Genomic DNA, 23,824 nt, shown 5'->3' with positions numbered 1-23,824 from the left:
CATGTAGTGTTTTGCAACAAGACTAAAAAATCCAATCTCATCCAAATGCAAAAAATCCAAAAATCTCATCAGAACAGAGAGGCCTTTCTCATATGTTTGCTGTGTTCCCCTGTGCTTTTTGCAAAATCCTTGCGGGCTTTGATCTGGTCTTGTTTCAGCAATAGCTTTTGTCTCACCACTCTTCCATAAAGCTCATCTTTGTGGACCATCTGAGTAATAGTTGTCCCATAAACAGTTTCTCCTGTGTCAGATGTGGCTCTCCTCAGGTCCTTCAAAGTTACCCTTGGCCTCTATCAAATGTCCTCCTTACCTGGCACTGAGTTTTGGTGGACAAACACACATTAGTTTTCTTCTATTACTTTCTTTTTGGAAAAAAATAGTAATGAAACAATTTACTGTCTTTGCTCCAAGCTTCCAAGAAGTTGTAAAAAGCAGCAAACAGCAGGAGAGACATACTTTTGTTGATAAAATATACCCACATAATGTAAATGATATCAGAAAAAGCTAAACATTTACATCATAGCTTTATGCCTGAAAAAACATTTTGTATCTTTGACAACTTTAGCAGAATTAAAACTAGTTGCTAATATTTGTTCTATATCTTTCTGATGTCTGTTATAAATTCAGATGTCTTAGATATGACATATGCTGCACTTGGCACACAGTTCAGTTTTTCATTCTAGAATTAAACTAGTTTTAAAGCATAACTAACTCATTTGATGCTTTTTGAAGCTGTTGGGGTGTCTTAACAGCAACAGTAAGGACTGGTAAGACTGCTGAAGTTACTTCTGTTTTCTACTGCATCACTTTAGCAGTCTTGTGATAGTATGATTGTGGTCCCATTTGTTAACTGCCAACTTTGCCTTGCAGCATTCTGGACTCTCCATTTATAATGGCTCCTAATGAAAGATTTTACACATGTGCATATTGATGTATTATTTATTTTTATTTATCTATTTAAAACTTTAAAACCCATCCAACCACTGACATCTTGGGATGGCTTACAACGGGGAAAAAACAATGTAACAAAACAAAACAAACACAGCATCCAGTAAGTCAAGATAAAACCCCAGTTAAATCCAACAAACATTAAAATAATGGGAAATAAGAAGGTTTTTACCTGATGCCGAAAAGAATAAACATCAGTGCCAGGTGGCCCTTTGGGGAGGTATTCAGTTAGATATGAATTTTAACAAACGGCAACAAACTAGAAATATTAATTTTGTGCCAGGAAATGAGCTATTCCCAATTGTCTTTTTGCTATTCCTAATAAATAAAGAGGCAACAATGAAGGAGGTACAAAGCGAATCGGGTTTTCCCTCCAAAGGTAGTCCTTTTTGTGACACTGAATACTGTTTCATGGGCTCAGTCTTTGTTAAAAGATTCCTGTGGGGTGGAAAGTGATGCAGTTGGATGGAGAAATGGTGTGGGGAATAAGCTGGAAGGCCAAGATGTGCTAAGAAAACTAATTACTATCTTCAATTATATAGGACAGATCTAAAAGCAGGTGAGCTGTTTCCACTGCCACTTGCAGGCCATTCCTTTTGGCAGCAAAACAGTCCAGAATTAGATTGGCAGCAGAAGTTATGGAAAGCTCATTAATACAACTTTTGGGGAGGAAAGGCTCAGAAGGACAGCGTAGCATCCTCCAATAGTGGGTTTGTTGCTTATCACAAAGGCCGCAACCGCACTTCCAAACGACATCTGACCAATCAGACTCGCTAGGAACATCGGGTGGAATGGGCCAAAAATGACCCCAGTCTGTGTCAATCAGACTGTCCCCACCATCGTGCTCTAGGCAGTGGGCTATGGATGCGAGGGAACGGCAGAAACCATCTGCAACCAGCTGAAAGTCTGCCCAAGAACAGCACAGATCTTCTAAGGTGCTGATCGTCACATTACCACTCTAGAACAAAGGAAAGAAAGAATATTAAAGCTGTCACTACACTAGTTTACTACCGTTAAAATATCCCCCTCCAATATCTTCAACAAGCTGAGCTAACATGCTAACTTGGAAATATGTCCCAACACGTTCATTGACCTATCCTCATTCAAAAGTGCAAAAGTCAGTCCCAGGAAACTGAATTAATATTTTAGCTGGGAAAACTAAACATCACAGTTCTAAGCGTTCTTAGTAAGAACAAAGCCCATTAAGAGCAGTATGTTCATTACTTATTCTAACCCCAGACCCCTGGAATGTTTACATTGTATTGCTTAAGCCTGGCACCATACGTATCAGATAAGTGAAAGCCAAAATCTCTCTCTAAAATTTCAGCTTACAAAAATATTATTTATATAGTAATTTAAATTCTGGAAAAGCATTAAGGAGCATAAGTAAAATGCATCTATTTATTAGCTACGTTTCTATCCCACCTGTTTTCCTTTTGCAAGGAGTTCAAGGTAATGTTCATGATTCTCCCCATCTCCTTTATCCTACAACAACCCTGTGAGGTAGGTTGGGCTACAAGTCCGTGACCAACCTGTAGCTACCCATTGACTGGCATGACTCCATGGCTAAGCAGGGACTACAGGCCAGATCTCCTGAGTCCCAGTCCATACTCCAGCCACTCCACCACACTGACTTGCCAGACAGGGCTTAGAAGACATGGGACAGAGGCAACTCAACTAGAATAGTCTGGTGGCATTTAATATTACAGCTGTCAGTTTATAGATTAAAACAAAATCTGTTTTACAGTTTGAAGGCCATGCAGCTCCAACTATACCATAGGGAGTTCTTTGGTTTTTAATAGCCCCAGCTGGGCTGCTTCTGAGGATAAGACAAGTGAGGAAGGAGCAGCTACTTTTTGTTGGAAGATTTTTTCAGCTCAAACTAGTCTCCCTAGGCTGCTTTTTCACCTGCAGGAGGAAATACAGGGCTGCTTCCTCTCTCCTCTAGTGGATGTTTTGATGCACTGAAGCAGTAATTTGCAACCTTTCTATATTTGGAATTTGATAAAATGCCATCGGCGGTGTCACAAAATGGCTGCCATAGGGAAGGGAGGTCCTTATTCACAAAATGACTGTCATGGTAGGCTGGGGAGCAGGGACATTTGCCCTACTTTACATAGAGGAATCCTCTACTCAGAGCTGTTAGAGGAAGAAATAGAAGATTAAATAGAAGATGGTCTTCTCACAGCCATTGCAACAGAGGATGTGGTCAAACAGAGTTGATTTGACTTCATTGGGGCTGCTCATTCAAAGTCCAGTTGAAGGATTGTACAGCAAGGCCTACAAAGTCAGTAGAGCAAGGCCTTGGAAGTTACTCATCCCCAGTCTGCAACTGGACAGCAGGCTGAGGAGGCAACTAGGAGGTCATCTGGAGGTCATGGCATTCCACACATAGTGAGATACACTATGTTTCTATCTAAATTGTACCAAGTATTTCTAAATGTGCCCACATATAAATTAGCATATGCAAAATTCATGTAAACCTGTGTCATCCTTTGGCCACTTTCTGGTGGTGCATCGCCAGCCACCTTATGGTAGCCACAGCCAGTCATAAAACATCATTTTGCAGGAATTGCATTGGCAAGACTAAAAGCCAAGTAAGACCTTAGTCAGAAAAGGCATGTGAGCCCCAGGACACAAAAACACTCACTTGAACCCGCATGGATAGGAGGATCAATCCACAAATCAATGTTCCCTAAACATACACCCTGTATTCTGCACAGAACTTGAAAACACACCCCAAACCTCAATCACTGGGAATAGCTGGGATATAAATATCCTCATCGTCATCCTCAGATACAGAAAACACATGCCAAGCACACATGGCATGCTTTGTCCCACCGCAGATCAAGCCCTGATATCACCCCATCCCCATAACCCACTATTACCTTGGACACCCACCACTTCCCCCTGCTCATCAAGTGGTAATGGTGACCTCTTTTCTTTAGCTCTACCTAGTGGCCCGGACATGTTGCTAAGCAAAGCACTGGCCTCTAAATTAATTTCTTGATCATTCCTCTGAATTTATTATGCACTCTGGCCTCCAGGGAAATCAACCAATCAACCACCGTTTTACATTAACAAAAGCACTGGTTAAATATTGCAAAGGAGAGGGCCAGCTTTGTGGAGGGCAAGGGAGGTATTTAAGGGAAAGTAAAGAACACTGTGGTTTTTCAATGTGAAGAAGGTACATTTGAACGGAAAAAGATCTGAAGAACAAAGGGATGAACAACTTCCTTCTATAAATCCTCCCTTTGCTCTGACTCTCAGCCTATCCAGGGAGCTTCAGGCTTACCCACGAACACAGAACTCTGCATACCATGTGCAGCCTCAATATGGAGATCCACCTCTCTCATAATCCCCCGTGAACTGAGTGAACTGCAGTGCATTAAGCAGCTTTAAATACTCTCACAAAGCTCTACATACCGCATGCCTTATGTACGAGGACAAATGAGTTTCTGTACAGCCACCACCTAACAATACCCAGGGGTCACTGATGGTGAACTGCAAAGCATGTTCTGCAGTCTGACAAGCAAGCTAGGAAAGAAACAAAATACTTTTGTTATAAAAAGGAAGAAGAAGATTTATTTATATAATTTAATTTAAAACTTTTATATGCCGTCCTTCACTATCGTGTCTCAGGACAGCTTACAAGATTAAAACCAATAGTCATAAAAACAATCAATAAAACAGTACAATAAAATTACTATAAACCAATATAGATAAATCAATTCAAAAGTGACTGTGAATCACTAAAAATGCTAATTTTTAAAATGATTAAATAAAAAGGTTTTGGCCTGGCACCAAAAATAGTATAAACTTGGCACCAGGCATACCTCTCTGGGGAGTACATTTCAGAGTCTGGGTGCCACAGCAGAGAAGGTCCTACTCTGAGTTGGTGTCCTTTTTACCTCTTTTAGGGAGAGTTCCCGGAGTAGGGCTTCTGCCATAGATCTTAAGGGGTGTGAGGGCATATAAGGAAGGAGACATTCCTTCAGGTATCCTGGTCCCAAGCTGTTTAGGGCTTTATAGGACAAAACCAGCACCTTGAATTGGCCCCGAACTTCAACTGGAAGTCAGTGGAGCTGATAGAGGACTGGCATCATGTGAGAGTAACGGCCAGTCCCCGTCAGTAGCCTGGCAGCTCTGTTCTGTACCAGTTGCAGTATCCAGACCATTTTCAAGGGCAGCCCCACGTAGAGCGCATTGCAGTAATCCAAGTGGGAAGTTACCAGAGCATGTATCACTGTTGCTCATCCAGGTAAGGACGCAGCTGATGGATCAGTTGAAGTTGTAGGAAAGCACTCCTTGCCACCGCCGCCAACTGGAACTCCAGTGACAGCTCTGGGTCAAGGAGTACTCCCAAGCTGCGGACACTGTCCTTTAGAGGGAGTGCTACCCCGTCCAGAACTGGGTCAAAATCTGCTACCTGGAGACCCGCACCACCCACCAACAGGACCTCCATCTTGTCTGGATTGAGGCTCAGTTTATTGGCCCTCATCCAGCCCATTACCTCGGCCAGGCACCAATTCTGTACAGCCATCGCCTCACCTGGAGCAGATATATATGAGAGGTAGAGCTGGGTGTCATCAGCATACTGATGACTCTGCAGCCCAAACCTCCCGATGACCTCTCCCAGCGGTTTCATGTGGATGTTAAATAGCATGGGGGACAAAATAGAGCCCTGCGGAGCCCCATGGCACAACTGCCATGGTGCAGAGCTACAGTCCCCCAGCATCACCATCTGGAATCAGCCGGCCAGATAGGAGTGGAACCACTGCCATGCAGTGCCTCCTACTCCGAAGTCAGCCAGCCTATCCAGAAGGATACCATGGCTGAAGGTATCGAAAGCTGCTGAGAGATCCAGGAGAACCAACAGAGACACACTCCCTGTCCCTCTCCCTGCACATGCAAGATGAAGATGAAGAAGCAGCAAGCCACATTATATGGCAAGGAGGTTATTATGGTTCAAAGGTAGCATAGTGTGCCTTCCCAGTATCCAAAAACTGGGATAGTTTCTTGATGACATGCCAAGAACTTATGGGCTTCAGCTCTTTAGGAGGAATGCCAGAGATAAATGCCCTGAAGCTGCCTTCCCCAAGCATTTTGTTCATAAGTGCTGCCTTTGCTCTGAGAATCGGTTGGCCTTAGTGAAGCACCTTCTTTCCCAAGAAGCGGGGTGGGAACCCAGTGCGTTCCAACAGATTCTGCAATAGAGGGGTGGGGGTTAGAAAAGCCGTAATAAGCAGCACTGTCTTTCGTTCTCGGCCTGTGAAAGGAACTGCGGAGTCACTTGCCCAGGCATCGTTGGAGGTCCACACAGTATCCCCTGGCCTGTTCAATACAGCTACATAGGAAGGGGCAGGTAAACAAGCTTTCTCTCATTTATATCATCATTGTATCCAATAAACCAGGAGTGGCGAGACTTGTTCAATGGAGGAGCCACATATGGTAACTTGCCACAGATGTTTGAGAGTGGCAAGCAGGCGCCTGTGGGTGGCAGAAACATATGGCGAGTGCCGAGCCACAAAATAAATTCAAACAGCCGCATGTGGCTTGCGAGCCTCAGTTTGGCCACCCCTGCAATAAACTGTGTATCATCCTTAACACGGGTGTTTTTGTTTCTTCTTGGATCTAAAACGAGGTTCCTTACCTGGACTAAGCCCCTGGGGTTAAAACTAGAGCTTCAGAAAAATCAAGAATTATTTGGAGAGCTATTTTAAAGGTGGACTTCTCTCCAATCCCCATGCCCCCAACCATTTATTTACCCCACACTTCCTTCAAGGAGCTCTGTGTGGTTTATATGGGGTTTATCCTGCTTTTGCCACACAAGAAACCAAAGCTCTGCTTGGTCTGTGGACACACAGGAAAGTCATGGCTTAGTGGGGACCTGAACCTGGATTTCATCAGTCCAAATCTGGCCACTGCAGCACAGGCAAAAATAAAAAATGTTATTTATTTAATAGATATATTTGAGCCGGCTTCATAATTACAGCTTTTTTTACTGTAATAAAATGTGTTATTCATTGATTGCACTGTTTCAGGTGAAACAATACTGTTGCTGCAGCCACCCAATTCTCATTTATTGATTATCCCAATGGTGTTCAAGTGGCTAGACACATTCAAAGCCAGGACTGAAAAGATAAAATTAATTAAAACAATAAAAAATACACCAGGGATGCAATTTAAATTTAAAAAGAGGACAATAAAAGGATGAAAAGAGCACCGGACCCGACAGCACAGACTACCTGTGAAAGGGACACTTGGACACAGCAGCCTTTGCCTGCCGGCAGAAGAAGAAGAAAGGGGGGGCATGCCCAACCTCCCCCAGCAAGCCATTTCAGAGGGTGGGGGCAGCCGCCCTGAGAAGGGCCATGCAGGCGAGGGGAGCTGAAACCCGTCCCCCCCAACTTTTTTGCACTCCACAAGCACGTGAATTCAAATGTAACCACAATGTTGGAAGTGGGATGGGATGCAGGAAAGATGACTGATGTGATGGGGCACAGCAAGGCAGAAGGGGGCACAAGTCATCTCCTCTCCTATCATACACATTCCCATTTTTGTTCCAAAATCAGATCACAGTTCTGCACCATCCATCCATCCATCCATCCATCCACCCACCCTGATAGAAAGAGTTCATACATGCGCAGAGCAGATGTGAGAATAGGCAAATGCGGCTCTAGGTCAGGTCTGGCTTGGTCTCAGCCAGAGAATCCCTCGAGTCACCCATCCATTGCATCTGGGACCTTGTCGAGCTGGGGCAGGGGCAGGACCCTGTATTCAGCCCAGCCCTTCAAGCACCCGCTCTCTGGCTCACTGAACCAAGCACGGTTGTTGGCAAAGGAAAAGCCCCCACTGTGTGAGCAGCCGCTCGCACACAGGGGTGGTGCATGAGCAAGTCATCCCCTATCCCATCACCAGCAATAAGGTTTCCCAGCCTGGCAGAGCCCCCTTTCCTGAGCAGCTGCTTTGCACATGGAGACTTCTTTGCAAACCACTGTGCGCAACACGTGGATGTCAGAGGACAGATGTACTATCTCAGGGCAGGGCCAGAACCAAAGCTCCACTCCTGTTTCGACATGGCAAATCTCCATCCTAAACAGGCAGCCTTTTTATAACCCTTCCTTCTGAAGTGATCCAGTTGAGGAGAGAGTGTGGGAACCCTCCAGCACCCAGGGAGATGTTCTAATCCAACCTTTCCTGTTTGGGGTCTTCTTGATGCCTTGGAACTTCCACCGCAATCAGCCCTAGCCAACGTCACCAATGGCCAAGAATGCTGGAAGACGTAGTCCAGAAGATCTGGAGAGCACCAGGCTGGGTGAGGCAGGCACTTCTAAGCTGTAGTCCCTGACGGCTGGTCCTGCTGAGACAGAGCTGGGGGCTCCTGGTTCAGGCCCCTGCAATTCCTGACATGACCCCCTCTCAATCTAATCTGCTCATAGAGTTGTTGTGAGGTCAAAATGCCATTTTGTGCTCTTTGGAGAGCAGGACAAGTGATACATAATAAGCAAGCAAGCAAACAAAACAGAAAACACAAGCACAAAGATACAAAAAAACCCCCAGAAACTGTAATTAAAAAGCAAACTTAGAACAGAACTGCACTGGCATCGGACAAAAGGATGCTGCCCAATTTAGCTTCTGTTACAGGCTGGCAACTCTGAAATGCTTCAGTCTTTCAGGAAGGGCACTGGTGGAACAATGTCAATGTGTGGAATAGTGATACTGTGTGGATCATTTAGGTGAAAAGCCTACCAAAACAGTTTCGCTACTCGAACTGTTTTGAGAACAGAGAAATTATGCCTGAGCTCAGTAGCTAACAAGTACACTTTCCTGTAAACTACTAACCCCCTTGATATCATCCATTCTCAAAGTGTTTTCTGTTGTTATTTTTTATCTTACAAAAATACGATAGAAGTGCCTCTGAACACATGCAGTGACTCTCATCCCAACCAGCAACAGGCAGCTTGCTCCTCCCACAGAATTAAGGGCTAATATTACAGATTTGATTTGATTTAAACATTTCTATGCCGTCCTTTGCAGCAAGCCTCAGGATGGGTTACAAAAGGTAAAAATAGTAATATAAAATACAATTAAAACATTCAATAATAGCACAACATAAGCAAAAGTTCATAACTAAAGAAAAAAGAAAAGAAAGAAGAAAAAGAAAATGCGGCCACGTAAGATGATGACGACGACGACGACGACGATGATTAAAATTATTGATATTATTCAAATGGTGGCTAAATACAAAGGTCTTTACCTGGCACCGGAAAGAGAAGAGAGTACCAAAATGGCACCATTGCCCATAATCCGGAGCCTCTGGGTCTCTTTCTGAAAGTTAACCAAGCTCCAGCAAGTGTCTGGTATCAAAACCAAGGTTTAAAAGGCTAAGAGACTCAGACAGAATTCAGATACAACAATAACTCACACTCAAGGGAAGTGGGTTATTGCTGAAATGCAGAATATCATAGTGTCTGAATCCAGATGAGATAACAAACCAGATGAGATAACAAAGCCCAGAGTTCAGATCCAACAACAAAGCATGAGTTGTTCATGGCTTGTTAGTGCAACTGGATTCAAACAGTGCAATAGCCCACATTTCAGCAACACCCATGGTTCAGCAACAACCCACATTCAATCCATACACAACCCCTGAGTGTGGGTTAGACCCAGTCACAGCCTTTCGTTCCCTAAAAGATCCATTCCATATCTTTTCTTCTTCACTGCAGCAGTTCCCCCTTCCTTACAACACACCTTGTTTGTTGCTTCCCTTAATCAGCCTTTCTTTTACTTTCTAGTGGAAAAGGGAAGTGAGGAAGAGGAACCAGCTGCAAGTAGGCCTGCTGTTGATAGTCGCTAAGTAGCATCTGACCCATCGCGACCCCATGGACTACATTCCTCCAGGCCTTCCTGTCCTCCACCATCCCCCGGAGTCCACTTAAGCTCACACCACTGCTTCAGTGACTCCATCTAGCCACCTCATTCTCTGCCGCCCCCTTCTTTTTTTGCCGTCAATTGTTCCCAGCATCAGGATCTTCTCCAGGGAGTCCTTCCTTCCTTCTCATTAGGTGGCCAAAGTATTTGAGTTTCATCTTCAGGATCTGGCCTTCTAAGGAGCAGTCAGGGTTGATCTCCTCTAGGACTGACCGGTTTGATCGCCTTGCGGTCCAAGGGACTCGCAGGAGTCTCCTCCAGCACCACAATTCAAAGGCCTCAATCCTTTGGTGCTCAGCCTTCCTTATGGTCCAGCTTTCACAGCCATACATTGCAACTGGGAAAACCATAGCCTTGAGTATATGCACTTTTGTTGGCAGGGTGATGTCTCTGCTTTTTAGTATGCTGTCTAGATTTGCCATAGCTTTCCTCCCAGGGAGAAAGCATCTTTTAATTGCTTGGCTACAGTCCCCGTCTGCGGTGATCTTGGAGCCCAGGAAAATAAAATCTGTCACTACCTCCATTTCTTTCCCATCTGTTTGCAAGTAGGCCTGGAAATGGTCAAATACCATAGAATGGAGATACAGAGGGATGCAAAAGCAAGGTTTGAAATGCTCCTCGATCTTATCCCTTCTAACCAAACTTCGCAAAGAGAACTTTCCTGTTGTCCTTGATAAGTCTACCTGCAGCTGGAATGGAGGAGCATTTGGAAGGAATATATTGCCTAATGGTGAGAGGCAGAGGCTGAGACTGTCGAAGTTATTTGTGTGAGTTCCAGAAAGAAGAAAGGGCCAGTGGAGAGCAACTCTGCACACATAGAATGAAGAACTAAAAGACAATTCTGAGCAACACCAGGCAGAAATTGGAAATGTTGTGGCCAGCCTTTCCCCACCAGATCTGCAGTGCTTCCAGAAGGGAAGAAGCGCTTGCTGATAACTTTCAGAACGAGAGGACAGGCTTTCTCTCAAAACCCTACGCAAGGGATTGCGGGCAGCCTAACCTAAACCCTGAACATGCTTGCTCTTCAAGAACAAGCCTGTCTTGGCTAAAGACGGCTGCTTAAAAGACCTCGGCTGCAGTGCAGCACTGTGACTTCCAACAGAGTCAGACCACAGACAAGGGAACCTGTGGCCTGCCAGATTAAGGATGCAAAGATCTGGCCAGGATCTGACTTCCTTGCACTCACCTGACTTCTTTCCTGGGCTTGGCCCTGGCCAGGAGGCAAGCCAAGCTGCGATCAAGTCCACTAATGTTTGGGAACATTAGAAAACCCCTTCTTTGTGCAAAGTAAGGTACACAAAGTATGTAAGGCACACAAGACATGCATGCCGAACTCTGCTTGCACATCAGGTGTGTGGGCAGTGTGCATGCAAACTGGCCTTGCAGATTTGCTTGGGCTCACTCCCAAATTCTTCACACTGTGCTGCACCTTATGCTGTTAGACTACAATTCCTATAACCCCTGACCATTGGTCACGCTGGCTGAAGCCAATGGGAGTTAGAGACCAAACACATTTGGCAGGCCATCCCTTTGCTGGTTTAAACCGCTTGTAAACTTCCTCCTTTCTGTTCATGGAAGCAGTGACGGTCTGGCAGAGAGCTATCCAAATGACTAAACTTTTAATAATCCATCCCTTCAACTTTTCTCCAAGAGTCTGCAATTAAATGCAGTCAGTATTTTTAGAAAGTACACCTACCTTCAGTTCATCCCATGTAGTTTCATTTCTGTTACAAAGCATCAGGCTGCAAACAATTGGATCATTGGGAATTAGATGCAAGAACCATTTTGAAGCAAAATACAGAGTCTGCAGATCCTTCAGATGACCATAGCAAGTGGGGGACAGAATCTGTAGAGACGCTACTGGCTGGGAACCTGTTCAAGGAGGAAAAATGATGAGGCACATTACCTTATAAACAAAAAAGCCATATATTTTACAGCACCACCTGGCTAAGTTTGTATCCGTTTGATCTGAAATGGACATTACCCTAGAGCCAATGCTTATTTTCAACCGTTCTGGAAGGCAAGCTGGTAAAATACAAATTGTTCAGTAAGCTAAACCTGCAGATTAGTTATTTTGTGAAAGAGTTCAGAACAGAAACTGCTTCATCACACAAGGCATAGTTAATTTTTGAAATTCATGACCCCAAGATATGCCAATGGCCATAGGCTTTAGATAGCACTAAAAAAAGGTTAGATGCATTCATGTCCACTAGTCAGTATAGACCAACAGCTATTTGCCATTGGCTGGGTTCAGATAATATGGTAACTCATGCTCAAGGATTGAATATATGTTGAGTGTGGGTTGTTGTTGAAATATGTGTTGTTCTTAAAACATGATGTCTGAACTCAGGTGCAGCACGAACAAGCTATGGCTTGCTAACCACAAACAATCCATGAAAAACCCATAGCTTGCTGTTGTGTGTGGGTTGTTCACTATGGCTTGTTATCTTGGCTGGTTTCAACAACAGCCATAGTTCAAGGATAACCCACATTCAACCCTTGAGTGTGGGTTATGTTGTAACACCCACTCCTTCCAGCTAAGACAGAACCCGATGTTCAGCAGCAATATACCTATGATTACCAAATGCCGGAAGACAACCAACAGGAGAAGGCAATTCCTTCCATATTGCTTGTGTGTTTGCTAGAGATTGGATGGGGGATCTCCTGTCCAGAGGCTACCCAGGACCCATGAGACCTCCCCATCCAGCTTGGTGAAGCTCCTGTGAATATCTCTACCCTCCCTGAGGTCTATGGTGGTGTTCCTGCTCACGTTGGGCTCCATCTCCATCCACCATTGGTGTGTAGCGCACAACAGGCTTCCTATGTGCCTCTGCAACTCATGCGGCAGAATGTTTCCTACCCTTGACCTACAGGAATCTGGTTGCCCACTGTGGGAAACAGGACTCTGGACTGGATGGGCCCTTGGATGCAACAGTGTGCTTTTCAGTTTGTTGAATCTGAAACAATTAGGAACCAGGCTAGACTAAAAAAACAACCCCCTACACATCCCAGTCAATTTATTAAACTACTCCTGTAAAATGAGAGTAAATATTTTAGGGCTGTAAATATTTGCACCGGATCTATGAGGACAACAATGATCTCATTAATCTGTTGTTAATTTCAGCAAATCCTGCCAAAATTCAAGCAGTGGAACAACAGGCCTTTCCCCATTACTCTCTCTATTAAACTTAACTGTTTTCTGAGCAGCTCTAACTTCCAAAGAGACATGCAAAACAATTATATGCATTGACAAAAGAGGAAGGATAGACAATTCTCACGAATATACAAGGTGCTTTATATTAAGCCGGGTAATTATTTTATTTTTACTCTGGAAGGATCTTAGGCAAGCCAGGCCAGGAAAAATCAGGTTGGCTGTATGGTGGTCAAAGCACAATTCAGATTCAAGCAGTTGCAAGCCGTTTACAGCATGGGATCTAAGATTGTAATCCTAAAGACATATATTTAGTGCCACTGGAAGCAAATTGCTTTTGTGGAAATAATCAGGACCTGAATAGTTTGTCTTTGCAGCAGCTTGAGTTAACAGATTGCCATGTCGGCCTTTATGATCTTGAATATTTTTGCCTGGAGATCAGTTATTTCAATTCATTTCTTCATTAGTGTTATACTTCTGTGCTTTTAATAATGCAGATTTCACAGGTTCCTGCTGAAACAGCAGAAATGGGGCTTTTAGCAGTTTATGCTTGCTAGGGAGATGGCTAGAATGCAGGACACAGCAAAGAAAAATGGAATGGGAACACAAGCAGAAATACTAATACTGAATCTTTAACAGGTAGCAGCTGAAGGAGTCTCCCAGGGCTCCATTCAATGGCATGTTAGGGAAAGGGAGTTTGTAAAAAGTAAAATAACTTAAGATTGGTAATCCCCTTCAGTAGTGCTTCCATCATGAAATTCTTGATCATTCTGTTGCTGCAGTACTCGTTCCTGAATGGGGTGGCGGGAATTCAGGAGCTGCTCAGCAAATACTTAGTCAAATATCAGAAAAGGTGAAAACTATTTTTTTCATTTTTAATAGAACTTAACTCCAGAGTCTTATCTGAGGAAAAGGAAAAGGTCTCAAAATGCTCTGTACACCAAAAAGGTCTGTAGGATCAATATTGCAAGAGCCAAGCCAGGTCAGACGAAAGGGTCCCTGCACCCAGCACTCTGCTGGTGCAGTAGCCACGGAGGTGACCCCCGAATCCACCAGACATGAGGTTGTTGATGTTGACAGACATGCTGCCTGGGGCAGTGGCAGCAGCCATCACGCCTAGTAGCCTCGCTACTCTCAGCTCCAAGCATTTGTCCAATTCCCTTTTAAAGCTGTCCAAATGGGCGGCCATCACTACATCTTGAGGACGTGAATGCCACGGATGACCTACGTACCGTGTGAAGACGCATTTCCTTCTACCTGTCCTTATCTTGCCATCTTCATGGAATGACCCTGGGAACTAGCATGATGACGAGAGAAAAATGCCTCTAACCAGTCTCCCCGGCATGCAATTTTTCTACACTCCCCCTTGCCTTTTTAATGCTAGACAAGCCTAGCTGTTGTAGGAGTCCCTCATGGGGGGTTGCTTTGACCCCTTGATGGTTTTAGTTAACCACTTCTGCATTTTTCCAACTGCAGTTTCTCTCTGGGTGCAGCGATGAGAACTAGACACAGTATGCTAAGTGTGGCTACACTCCAGATTTGTGCAATATCGTATAATTGTGCAATATAACGTATAATACCAAACACTTTATTTTCAAGTCCTTTCTTAATAATGCCTAGGATGGATCTTGTGATGTCCCCCACCATGCCTGGTCACGGGTGGAGCAGCAGGTATGTTTCTTATTCTCACAACAGCTCCATCCTGAAGGTCATGAGACCCTCCAGGAGGTGTGTGATTTAGCAGTGCAGTGGGAGCTGTGGACAGAAATCAGTGGCCTGCCCTTGCACAAGCAAAAGAGTCTTTGGTCGTGCAAGGGATTCTCTGAATCTAAGCCAGTGCCTCCCACTGGATCCCGAGCCTTCCTTTTTCTTAGCACGGGAGATGTATTAGACATTTCTGCTTTTGTGTCGGGACTGCAGTTTCAACACAGTCCTAGGAGTCTTGGGACTGTGGTGCAATCCATCTCTTCCCTCACTGCATGGATGGAAGTTTAATATGGAAGATAATGGAAAAGATTTTGCCGGTTATTTTTGCTTAGTACATTCCTCCTCTGCAACCAGGGATGTTTTCCCTTGAATGTGTCCCCTAGCAGGTGGTAAGGAATAAATTACCCTTTATATATATGCACCAAATGAAATAAACAGCAGACATCAGCTTTCCTCTGGCAAACCTCAATTGCTAAGCAGATTCAGGTCTTCAAAAAACTGAGGATGTAGGGGTGTTTTGAATCAGTCGGTCAAGGCAATTCTGGCCAAGCTTTTCATCAGGGCAATACAGAGATGTCTAGGCTTTATTAATTCAGAAATCAGATGTGCACTCACATTATCGAATGTGTCCCAATACAAAAACAATTCTCTTCACTCAAGCAATCAGGTGGCAAGGAAAGTTTCCAGACTAGCCTCTCCCTCACACAAGCCACTTGTGCATATGCTTTTGAACACAGCAGCATTCAGGTATGTGGGTCATCGCCTGCCCTGTGAGCAGGTTGATTAAATCACTGAGAACTAGACTGCTGCTCATTCTGAAGGTCGTTTTCAATAGGCTGTATCCAATGTGGGTTAAATCAATTTCATTTCGACAGGTCTGCTCTAAGTAGGAGTAACACTGGATACAACAGTATCTTCTCCCCTGTGTCCTTCTGCCCCTTGAGACCGGAGTCAGAGGCCCTCCTCTAGCAGCCCTCCTTGAAAGAGATCAGGAGGGTGACTACCTGGAGGGCCTTCTTTGTGGTGGTGCCCCGACTGTGGAACACACTCCTCAGAGAGGTTCGCCTGGCGCCAACGCTTCTTTTCTTTCGGCATCAGGTAAAACCCTTTTTATTCTCCCAATATATTAATTGTTAATTTGTTTTAATTGGTGGTTTTATACTTAACATCAGATACTGTACTACTCCTACTCTTATTTAAAAGATTGAGTTTAAAACCTACTGTGGGAAATCATCATCATCATAGAGAGGGGAAGCAAAGGGGGAGAGAGGGAGACAGAGGGAGACATCCAAAGGAGGCCTTCTTGTCCTGCACATCCAGAGATGGAAATCTCTCCAACATTTACTTGCTGCAAAGAGTTGGGGGGTGGGGGGGAGCAAGAAATATTCAGTTTCTCCACTTTTGCAGGGGTCCTATATCCCTAATCCCCCCGACTATGGAGGACTGCCTATATGTGCTCTGACTTACACACACATTCAACTTAAAGACAGTCTCAGGAATGGAACTTGTATGTAACCTGGGGACAGCATGTACCTTCATCTTTGGCAGTATATGCAAATCCATAAAAATTACACTGCAAGATTAATGTGCTATATGTATGTACCATGTTCAAACATGACACACTAATTAACAATCCAATGCATGGAAGCTAATGGAGCTTATCAGAACTGGCAGAGCACGAATTTATGCTGCTTCTGGTTTGCACCACTGCTCTTCTCACAAAGCTCATCCAATTACCTGTCATTTGCTTCAGGGGCTCCATCACTGCTATTCCAACTCTTTCTACAGCAACCACGTGATTCTCCATCAGGTACTGTCTAAGGGCTGGGTGGATAACCTTCTGACATACCACAAGACTCACGCCATCCCTGACTATTTGCTTGCCTAACGCAAGCAACTGCTGTAAGACTGCTGCTTCTAGAGAAACTCCTTGACAGACAGTGATGACTCCTTCCACACTCTCAGCCAAATCCCCAGACAGAGATACACAGAAAAGAACCATCTTGATTGTGCATGAAGTAGCTCTTTTGACAGGAAGCATTCTTGCGGGATGCGATTCCGGTATTTCAATCAGAAGTCCAGGATATACAGCAGAATCCAGCACTCTCCTATTTTTGACAGGAATGTAAAGACACTTCCCTAGTGCCAGCCTGGTTTCAACACTTTGTGGGATTGTAAATAGAAAGGCCTTTAATACCAAAGTGCTGATATGATCAGCTTCCTTTCGGCTAAGACTGCAGGCACGCTTGCTGGTTAAAATACTGCGGACCAGGCTAAGGGGAACCTTTGAGTTGCTGAAATCCACTGGCACTCTGCAGCCGCATGCTTCCGATCCAAGGTAATCGATGCACAGGTTCAAGAGGTGACAGCTGATCTTAATAAAAAGACATGGTGCAACATGTATGGAGGCTGCTTTTTCGAGCAGGCTGCAGCAAAGGATGGCAGTGAATAAGCCACAGTCGCTAAAGTGTGCAAGATGGTTCTGCACGGACGCTGTCAGAAGCTTTAACACTGGGTGAGTGACTGAAAGGCCACTGAGCAAAGCCGAAGACTGGGATGTGGTGCGAACGCAGCCCCCCACGCCATTGTGGAGCTGTTTAAACCTACCAGTGGGGCCATAGCAGGACATCAATATTTTACTGAACACAGAGAGAGCGTGGCTAACGGCCTCCTTGGTTAAAGGCTCACTGGAACAGCGGGAAGGCTTTTTAACGTCAACACGAGACATCTTCCCAGAGAAGACTCCAGTCAAGACTTAGAGGTATCCCACTTTGACAAGACACTTTAATGAATGATACATATCAGCGTGCACAACGTGTGTTGTTTCCTTTGCAGTCAGAAGGTGACAACATACAGGACTTCTCTGAAATTTAACAAACTGCTATGCTAGATGGACAGGGTGATGTTTGCAGAACCGCTTCATTCATCAAGATGCTTTGATGGAATTTCCAAGCCCGATTTAGCAGAGGACTTTGCGGCTCTTTGTATAAGGTAGGTCCCAACATGGAAACCAACAAAGGACAGTCCAGCCACAAGCAGCCAGTTCTTTCTAATCCAGCTGATCTTCGTCATCGCTTCTGCTCACAGTGATGTAAAATGGCTAAATAAAATACACCTACAATAAAAATGATAGCATAAAGCTACAGTCAAAGGCTGAGATATGAATTTGTTGTTGCATCTTATTTCATTGAAAACTCATTAAAGACAGCTTATTTGTTTAAAGTATTTTAATCCTGCTCCTCAGCCAGGAAGGCTATCAGAGCAGCTTGTGAATGTTCAGTAACAGAATCATCCATACCCACAGGATTATCTTTGCACACAAAGATGCAACAGGCAAGGAAAAGGAAGAGGGAAAAAAATAAGTCTTTAAGAAGGGCTTGGTGACCACAGCTTAAGGGACATTCTAACGGGTGGAAAACATTCAGGTGGCTTGTCCACTCCCACCACTCCTCAGACAAATCCTTCAATTTATAAAAGTCCAATATTTAAAATACAAAGGAGAAGTATTAACCACTGTAGGCAGTTATGGCTACTAATTTTGTCTTCCAGGGTTTCATTCCACTTATATTTCATTTCAGCTGTACTGTGACTGAAATGTTCACACCTTTTTTCAGCTCACATTTTATTGAGGCAATTCACACTAAGCAGTTTGGTAGGATTATCATTCTAACAGTTAGAACTTATTTAAAGCAATATCTGACAAGGGATGATCTGACACCCAGTAACTGAGGTTGTAGTAGGAGAGATGCACCAAAGGTGAGAAATTTCACATTTCTTTACATCAGGAAACTGCTAAAAGATTGGTGTGAATCTTGTATACAGGATAAAAAGGTCTTTTCCACATGCTATTGTGGAATGCTAGAAGATGCAACTGAATGGTATATACTTTAATGTCTTTTCTAGGATTCCAACATGTCATTTTATTTTACTTTTTAATGGAAGAATGTTTAGAGCTCAAGATTTTGAGGGATTCCAGAAGGGGAAACTAGGAAAGGTGGGGTGGGGGGGTTCCCTTGCAAACGCTTTGCCCTTTGTTTACCAAGCAATTCCTATGCCCTTACATGTGTTGTTCTCCATTTGGTAACCCAGGAGTCCTTACTGATAATTCTCAATTCTTGCACTGGGCAGGGAAAGACCAAACAGTTCTAGCTCAGCTGGGGGGCCAAATATGACCTTCCAGGGTTCCCTGGATAGCCATGCCCCATTCCCCTGTCCCCAGCACCTTTCCCCAATACTTGCTTGTTTCCCAGATTTAATACTTTCCCCCATTTTTAACAAAAGCTGAAATGCTTCTCTTAAGGCTCAGTTACTGGCAATGAGAATTCGAAGCTAAAATATGCTGGCATTATGGCCCTGCCCCTTTGCCTTCCACCCCAATGACCACTGGAATGGACTCCCCTTTCCCAAGAGCTTCTCCAAAGTTGGATTCACCCCACAGGTGAAAATATGTTCAACACCCCTTTCTGTACAAGTTAACTGGGTGGCTCCTGGTCAAGGTCCAGGCTATGACCTTGAAGGCACCAATGACAGTGGTGGTGCCTGGCTCCGCAAGTGGGCAAGAAACAGATCAGAACCCTCTGTGCATCCACCTCGCCACGGCTACCGAACCTGAGCAAATCACAGTATGCTGTGTAATCAGCATGGCTCTCGCAAAGTATTCCTGAACAGTGAGACTACTCTGGGGTGGTGCCCGGGTCCAGAAGCAGCTGCCACTTGCTGGGGGATCTTCTCCATTTGTGGGTTTGACCCTATAATGCAAGTCTTTCTGCTGAAGGGCAGAGGAGGCTGCCAGACATAACATGTGGGTTGCATGCTGCCTGGAGCCTCTGACTTCTATTGTGGGGGTGGTTGTGAAATTTGTTGCAGGGGGGAGCCCTGCCTTAGGGATTTCTCCCAGTAGCCCATTCAGCTTTCAGAATGGGGTGGAGGCTGAACTCAGGGCCATGTGTCTGTCAAAGTGACATTGACATGTCCACATCTGCTGGAAGAACTGCAGTTACACTGGGGGAAAAATGTATTTTTTCACGCTAGCAGAAACAGGGCATGGGGGAGCCTTCTGTGATGATCACTGCAGACAGGCAGGTTTAGAAAAATATGTGCATTCTGCGAATGGGAGAGATACATGCTGCACTTTAAGAGCTTCCACATGTGTTGCTCTGAATTATGCATAAAGCCAGTATTTACAGCAGCTCTGCTGAGGCAGGTGGTGAACTGCAGCTGCAGTGCATCACATTCATTACAGAGGTGCAGCAGTGCCTGAATCCCATTTTGCCACAAGTATGAAAGTATGAGCTGATGCAAAATGTTAAAGCCCATGAACTGAATTGAAGCGGCTGGGAAAGTCGGTTAAAATACTATAACCAGGTGTGTGTGCATCATGCATGCAGAACATACAGATATGCAAATATACAGTTGATACCTTCAAGCAGTGAGATTTACTCCTGTAACCATTAAATAGTGACGTTTCATATTCTCAAAGAATCTGATCATTCATCCTTGTTTTAACAGACCCTAATCCCAGTCTGCCTTCTCAGGTCCTGGAGTGGCCTATTTCTCACAAGAAAAATTTATTTGATTTTTAGCTTGCCTCATTAGTCACACAGCTCCCTGGGCCTTTTTGTGAAAACACAAACCCTTCTTCTATTCCATCCTATGCTGTCTCTTTGGCTACAAGACTGTAAACAATAACAGTATAATATTCCTTAGCAACAAAAAATGGCATTGGAGTTCTCAGAGTGCTCTGAGCTGTGCCCTTTACAAACAGACTGCAGTGCATGCTTTCTGTATTGTTGATGGAGAGTGAGAGGATGAGGCTCAGAGAGAATGGCTTGCCTACAGCCACCAAATCAGCTCATGGTCAAGGTGAACAGCGACATCCAGACCTGCAGCTCAGCCTCCTAGCGACCATGTTCCACCAGCCCTCTCAAAGGCTTTGCTGCTGCACAGTAAATCATCCAATACAAGGCAAGCAAAGTAGGTCTCCAGCTCTGTTCATTCACCAATTAAACTTTCTTCCCTCTTATTATTTTTAGAAAAGGCTGGCAAGAAAGAAGCAGAGCCACTTTTATACTCCGATGCAAAGGGCTGCCCATGCCAAGCCAAGCAAGAAAAGCCTCAAGATTGCAGAGCTGGACAAAGGGGGTGAATTTCCATGATGAGTATGGGAGAAGGGGATGACAAAAGAACAGCAATTCTGAAGGTCACCAGACTTTCTTTGATTTACGTTCTCCGAGTGGTTTTGCTCATGCTGCAACAGGAACTTACCTTCAATTATTCTGCAGCCCTGGCTGGCTATTTTCCTTTATTTTGCTTCTCCTGCTGCAGCACATATGTCACAGTGCCAGGCTCTGGGACCAGGTCCTCTGTCGTGGGTTGGAAAATGGGACTGGACTTTATGTTATACCAGCCCCAATGTATCAGCACAAGGCCAGTCCCCGTAACCACAAAAACTTTGTAGTTCTTCCAAATGGTTTTAAGGCCCATAGTGTGCTGGCCACTACCTATGTAAAGAAGTTGAGAATTTTACATATGTTCTATGAAAGACAATTCAAGCACAGGGCCCCTTGCTACTACTAGCAGCACAATTATGTAAAACCTGAATGCTCATATTTTGCAAGCTTGATCCTGACTACAGTTTCTCAGAAATCAACCCCATAAAACACAGGCAGGGCTTGTTTCCTAGGATGCTGATGACTGCCATTTGAATTACACTGCAGCAGGACACAGAAGGCAAATCCAGATCTCCCACAACTGAACAACCACCAGACCTGGCTAGAGGTGCAGGCAGGAACGAGGGATGTGGTACCGCCCCTTGGCTCAGGGCCTGCTTTTGTTTTTCACAGTGTGCAAGAAATTGTAAAAGATTCCGAGAGACTGCCTCAATGAGTTCTTAAGCTGCAAACAACTCCTGGGCCCTCTGGCTTTGGGCATCTGCACCACTGCAAGGCAGGCAGGCTGTGCCTTGAAACTGGGTTAGAAAGTGCTGCCAGTCAGGGGTATAAGCAGATTGGAATACTCCTTCATAGCAAAAACAGCTTCTACTGCACCCCATTGACTCAGAAAACTGGCACATCAGGGAGAAGACTTGGCTAGACCCATTCTTCCTGAAATCAGAGTTTTCCACAGGAGGGAGATGCTTCTGCATTCAGAGCATTCTGTCATATTAGAGGGAATGCAATAGCATGAACTATAGTCTAAATCAGTAATGGTCAGATATGGGCATACCATCCAATGCGTGCAATTACGGTGCAACTTGAGCTTGCTCCTCCCCACCCAAGCTTTAGCTTAGGGGGCTTTGGCACTTGGAGGTGTCCCTCTGCCAGCAGTGCCTCCACCACAGAGGAGGCCCCCACTGTGTTCACAGAGACCTCTCCTGGTAATAAGAGAAAGGCTAAGGGCCCCACCTGGGGCATTTTGGCAGTGGACAGAGGAGTTGTTTGCTTTGGAGCTGAGGGATCCAAAGCTGCTCCTTTCTCTGTGAGGGGCTGACTTTGGATTTCTCAACTACCCAGGCCTGGAACTGCTACAGCAAGATTCCCTCCCAGTGTAACCAACAGGAAGGAAATCCAATCCCCTCTACTCTCCCAGAAGAAAAAACCCGCACTCTTCTAGCTTTTGCCCTGCCCAGGGTGAGTAGGGAAGGCTGTGGATGAGGCTGTAGATATACCCTGCTGATTCCCCCATGCACTGACCCTAGCCCCACTCAGGATTGCTCTTTTAGACTGGAGACCTTCCCCCACTTTATACATAAAGATGGATGTGCAACTAACTAGTCTTGTTCCCTAGAACCTTTTGTCTATCTTGCAAGAAAGAGAAAGTAAACAAACAGAAATGAAAACATTGAAATTGTAGCTGTTTTTAAAAAAGAAAAATGTCATATTAAGACTGCAATTCTGTATCCTTTTACTTGGGAGTGAGCTCCTTCGAACACAACGGTCCATGAGAAGCCATGTCTAGGATTGCAGAGGTGGCATCCCTTTCTAAAAAAAGTGACTTGATTTAAAATGAAACATGTTTTTAATGCAAAAGGACACAATAACACTACACATACATCCAGTTCACATTAAAAATTTCATGGATTGTTTGGGAGCACATGGGGCCAAGTTTGCTGGCTCTAACCTACGTCACAAAACAGCCCACAACAGCCCATTCTTGGGTTATGCTCTATGAGGTTCAAGCCTGGAATGATGGTTTATTTTGGAGTTAAACCTCACAGTTGCTTCTCCCTCTACAAGCCAGACTTCTGAGTTCAGAGGACATGTAGCGGAACCAAGGGACAAGGCATTCCAGGGCGCTCTAGCAAACAGGAACAGCATGCTTACCTGCTCCTGAATGCTTCAAAACAATCCAGTGCTAACAAACCACTGGTTATTTAGTCATGCTCGCTGGGTCTTAAACATGATCTCCCTCTCCTCTTCAGCTACATGGAGAGAGCACTCCTATAGTGCCTAGACAGCATCTGCGGATTCTTGATTCTCCAATTTCAGAGTAGGGAAGCAGAGAACCAATTTCTCTTCCCCTCCACAGCTGGTGCAGAGAAAGTGTGACAGCTGTTCTCTGATGTCAGGAAAGCTATCCTGAAGAGGAGGAAAGGAGAGTGTTTTGGTGGGTAGTTAGAGGAAGAGGCTGGAGACGTGATCTTGCAGCCTCTCCTGTCTCCTTCACCTCTGAAATGCCCAGCTAAACAGGCAAAATGGCCTCCCTAGCAAAAGAACTCAGGGCAGGAAGGAGGAATGTGAAGAATGCAACTGCTGCATGTCCCATTCTATACAGAGACGCCCCAGATGTCGGACAGTAAGATCACTAGGAGTGCAACCCACAGGAATGCGCCCTGCGTTAAAGAGCACTTTTCTGTGTAGGAGAAAGAGCCAGATGGTGCATCTGGATCTGATATCAGACAGTGTGACAAAATAGATTCATTAAACAGCATGACTATTTAGGGCACAGCCTCTGTTAAGATATTATTTTTACACCCCATAGCCAAAGCTCTTGGGGCAATTTACAACAGTGTATAAAATGAAGCAGTGCAATACAAATACCATTAAGGTAACAGTGTTAAAATGAATTTAAAATTAATTTAAATAC

The 23,824-nt window shown here is 44.6% G+C and overlaps 1 protein-coding gene across 2 annotated transcripts; it reads right to left on the bottom strand.

Moving 5' to 3' along the window:
* Window positions 1-1,067: 1,067 nt before the first annotated feature.
* Window positions 1,068-17,472, bottom strand: LOC123035740 (McKusick-Kaufman/Bardet-Biedl syndromes putative chaperonin-like). 2 transcript variants are annotated; one of them, XM_044454238.1, is made up of 4 exons: window positions 16,478-17,472; window positions 11,579-11,754; window positions 4,375-4,485; window positions 1,068-1,906 (listed from the first exon to the last, which is right to left on the bottom strand). In XM_044454238.1, the coding sequence occupies exons 1-4, from the start codon at window positions 17,466-17,468 to the stop codon at window positions 1,466-1,468; spliced, it is 1,719 nt and encodes a 572-aa protein (XP_044310173.1). In that variant the 5' UTR covers window positions 17,469-17,472; the 3' UTR covers window positions 1,068-1,465. The 2 variants fall into 2 exon arrangements, with proteins under 2 accessions (XP_044310173.1, XP_044310174.1); XM_044454239.1 differs by having other exon boundaries at window positions 1,080-1,906; window positions 17,348-17,472.
* Window positions 17,473-23,824: the final 6,352 nt, after the last annotated feature.

This window comes from Varanus komodoensis, unplaced genomic scaffold (assembly GCF_004798865.1).
Source record: "Varanus komodoensis strain SLA01 unplaced genomic scaffold, ASM479886v1 scaffold7_3, whole genome shotgun sequence".
Lineage (NCBI taxonomy): Eukaryota > Metazoa > Chordata > Lepidosauria > Squamata > Varanidae > Varanus > Varanus komodoensis.
The sequence above is the reverse complement of the archived record's forward strand: the minus strand, read 5'-3'. Positions and strand labels throughout refer to the sequence as shown.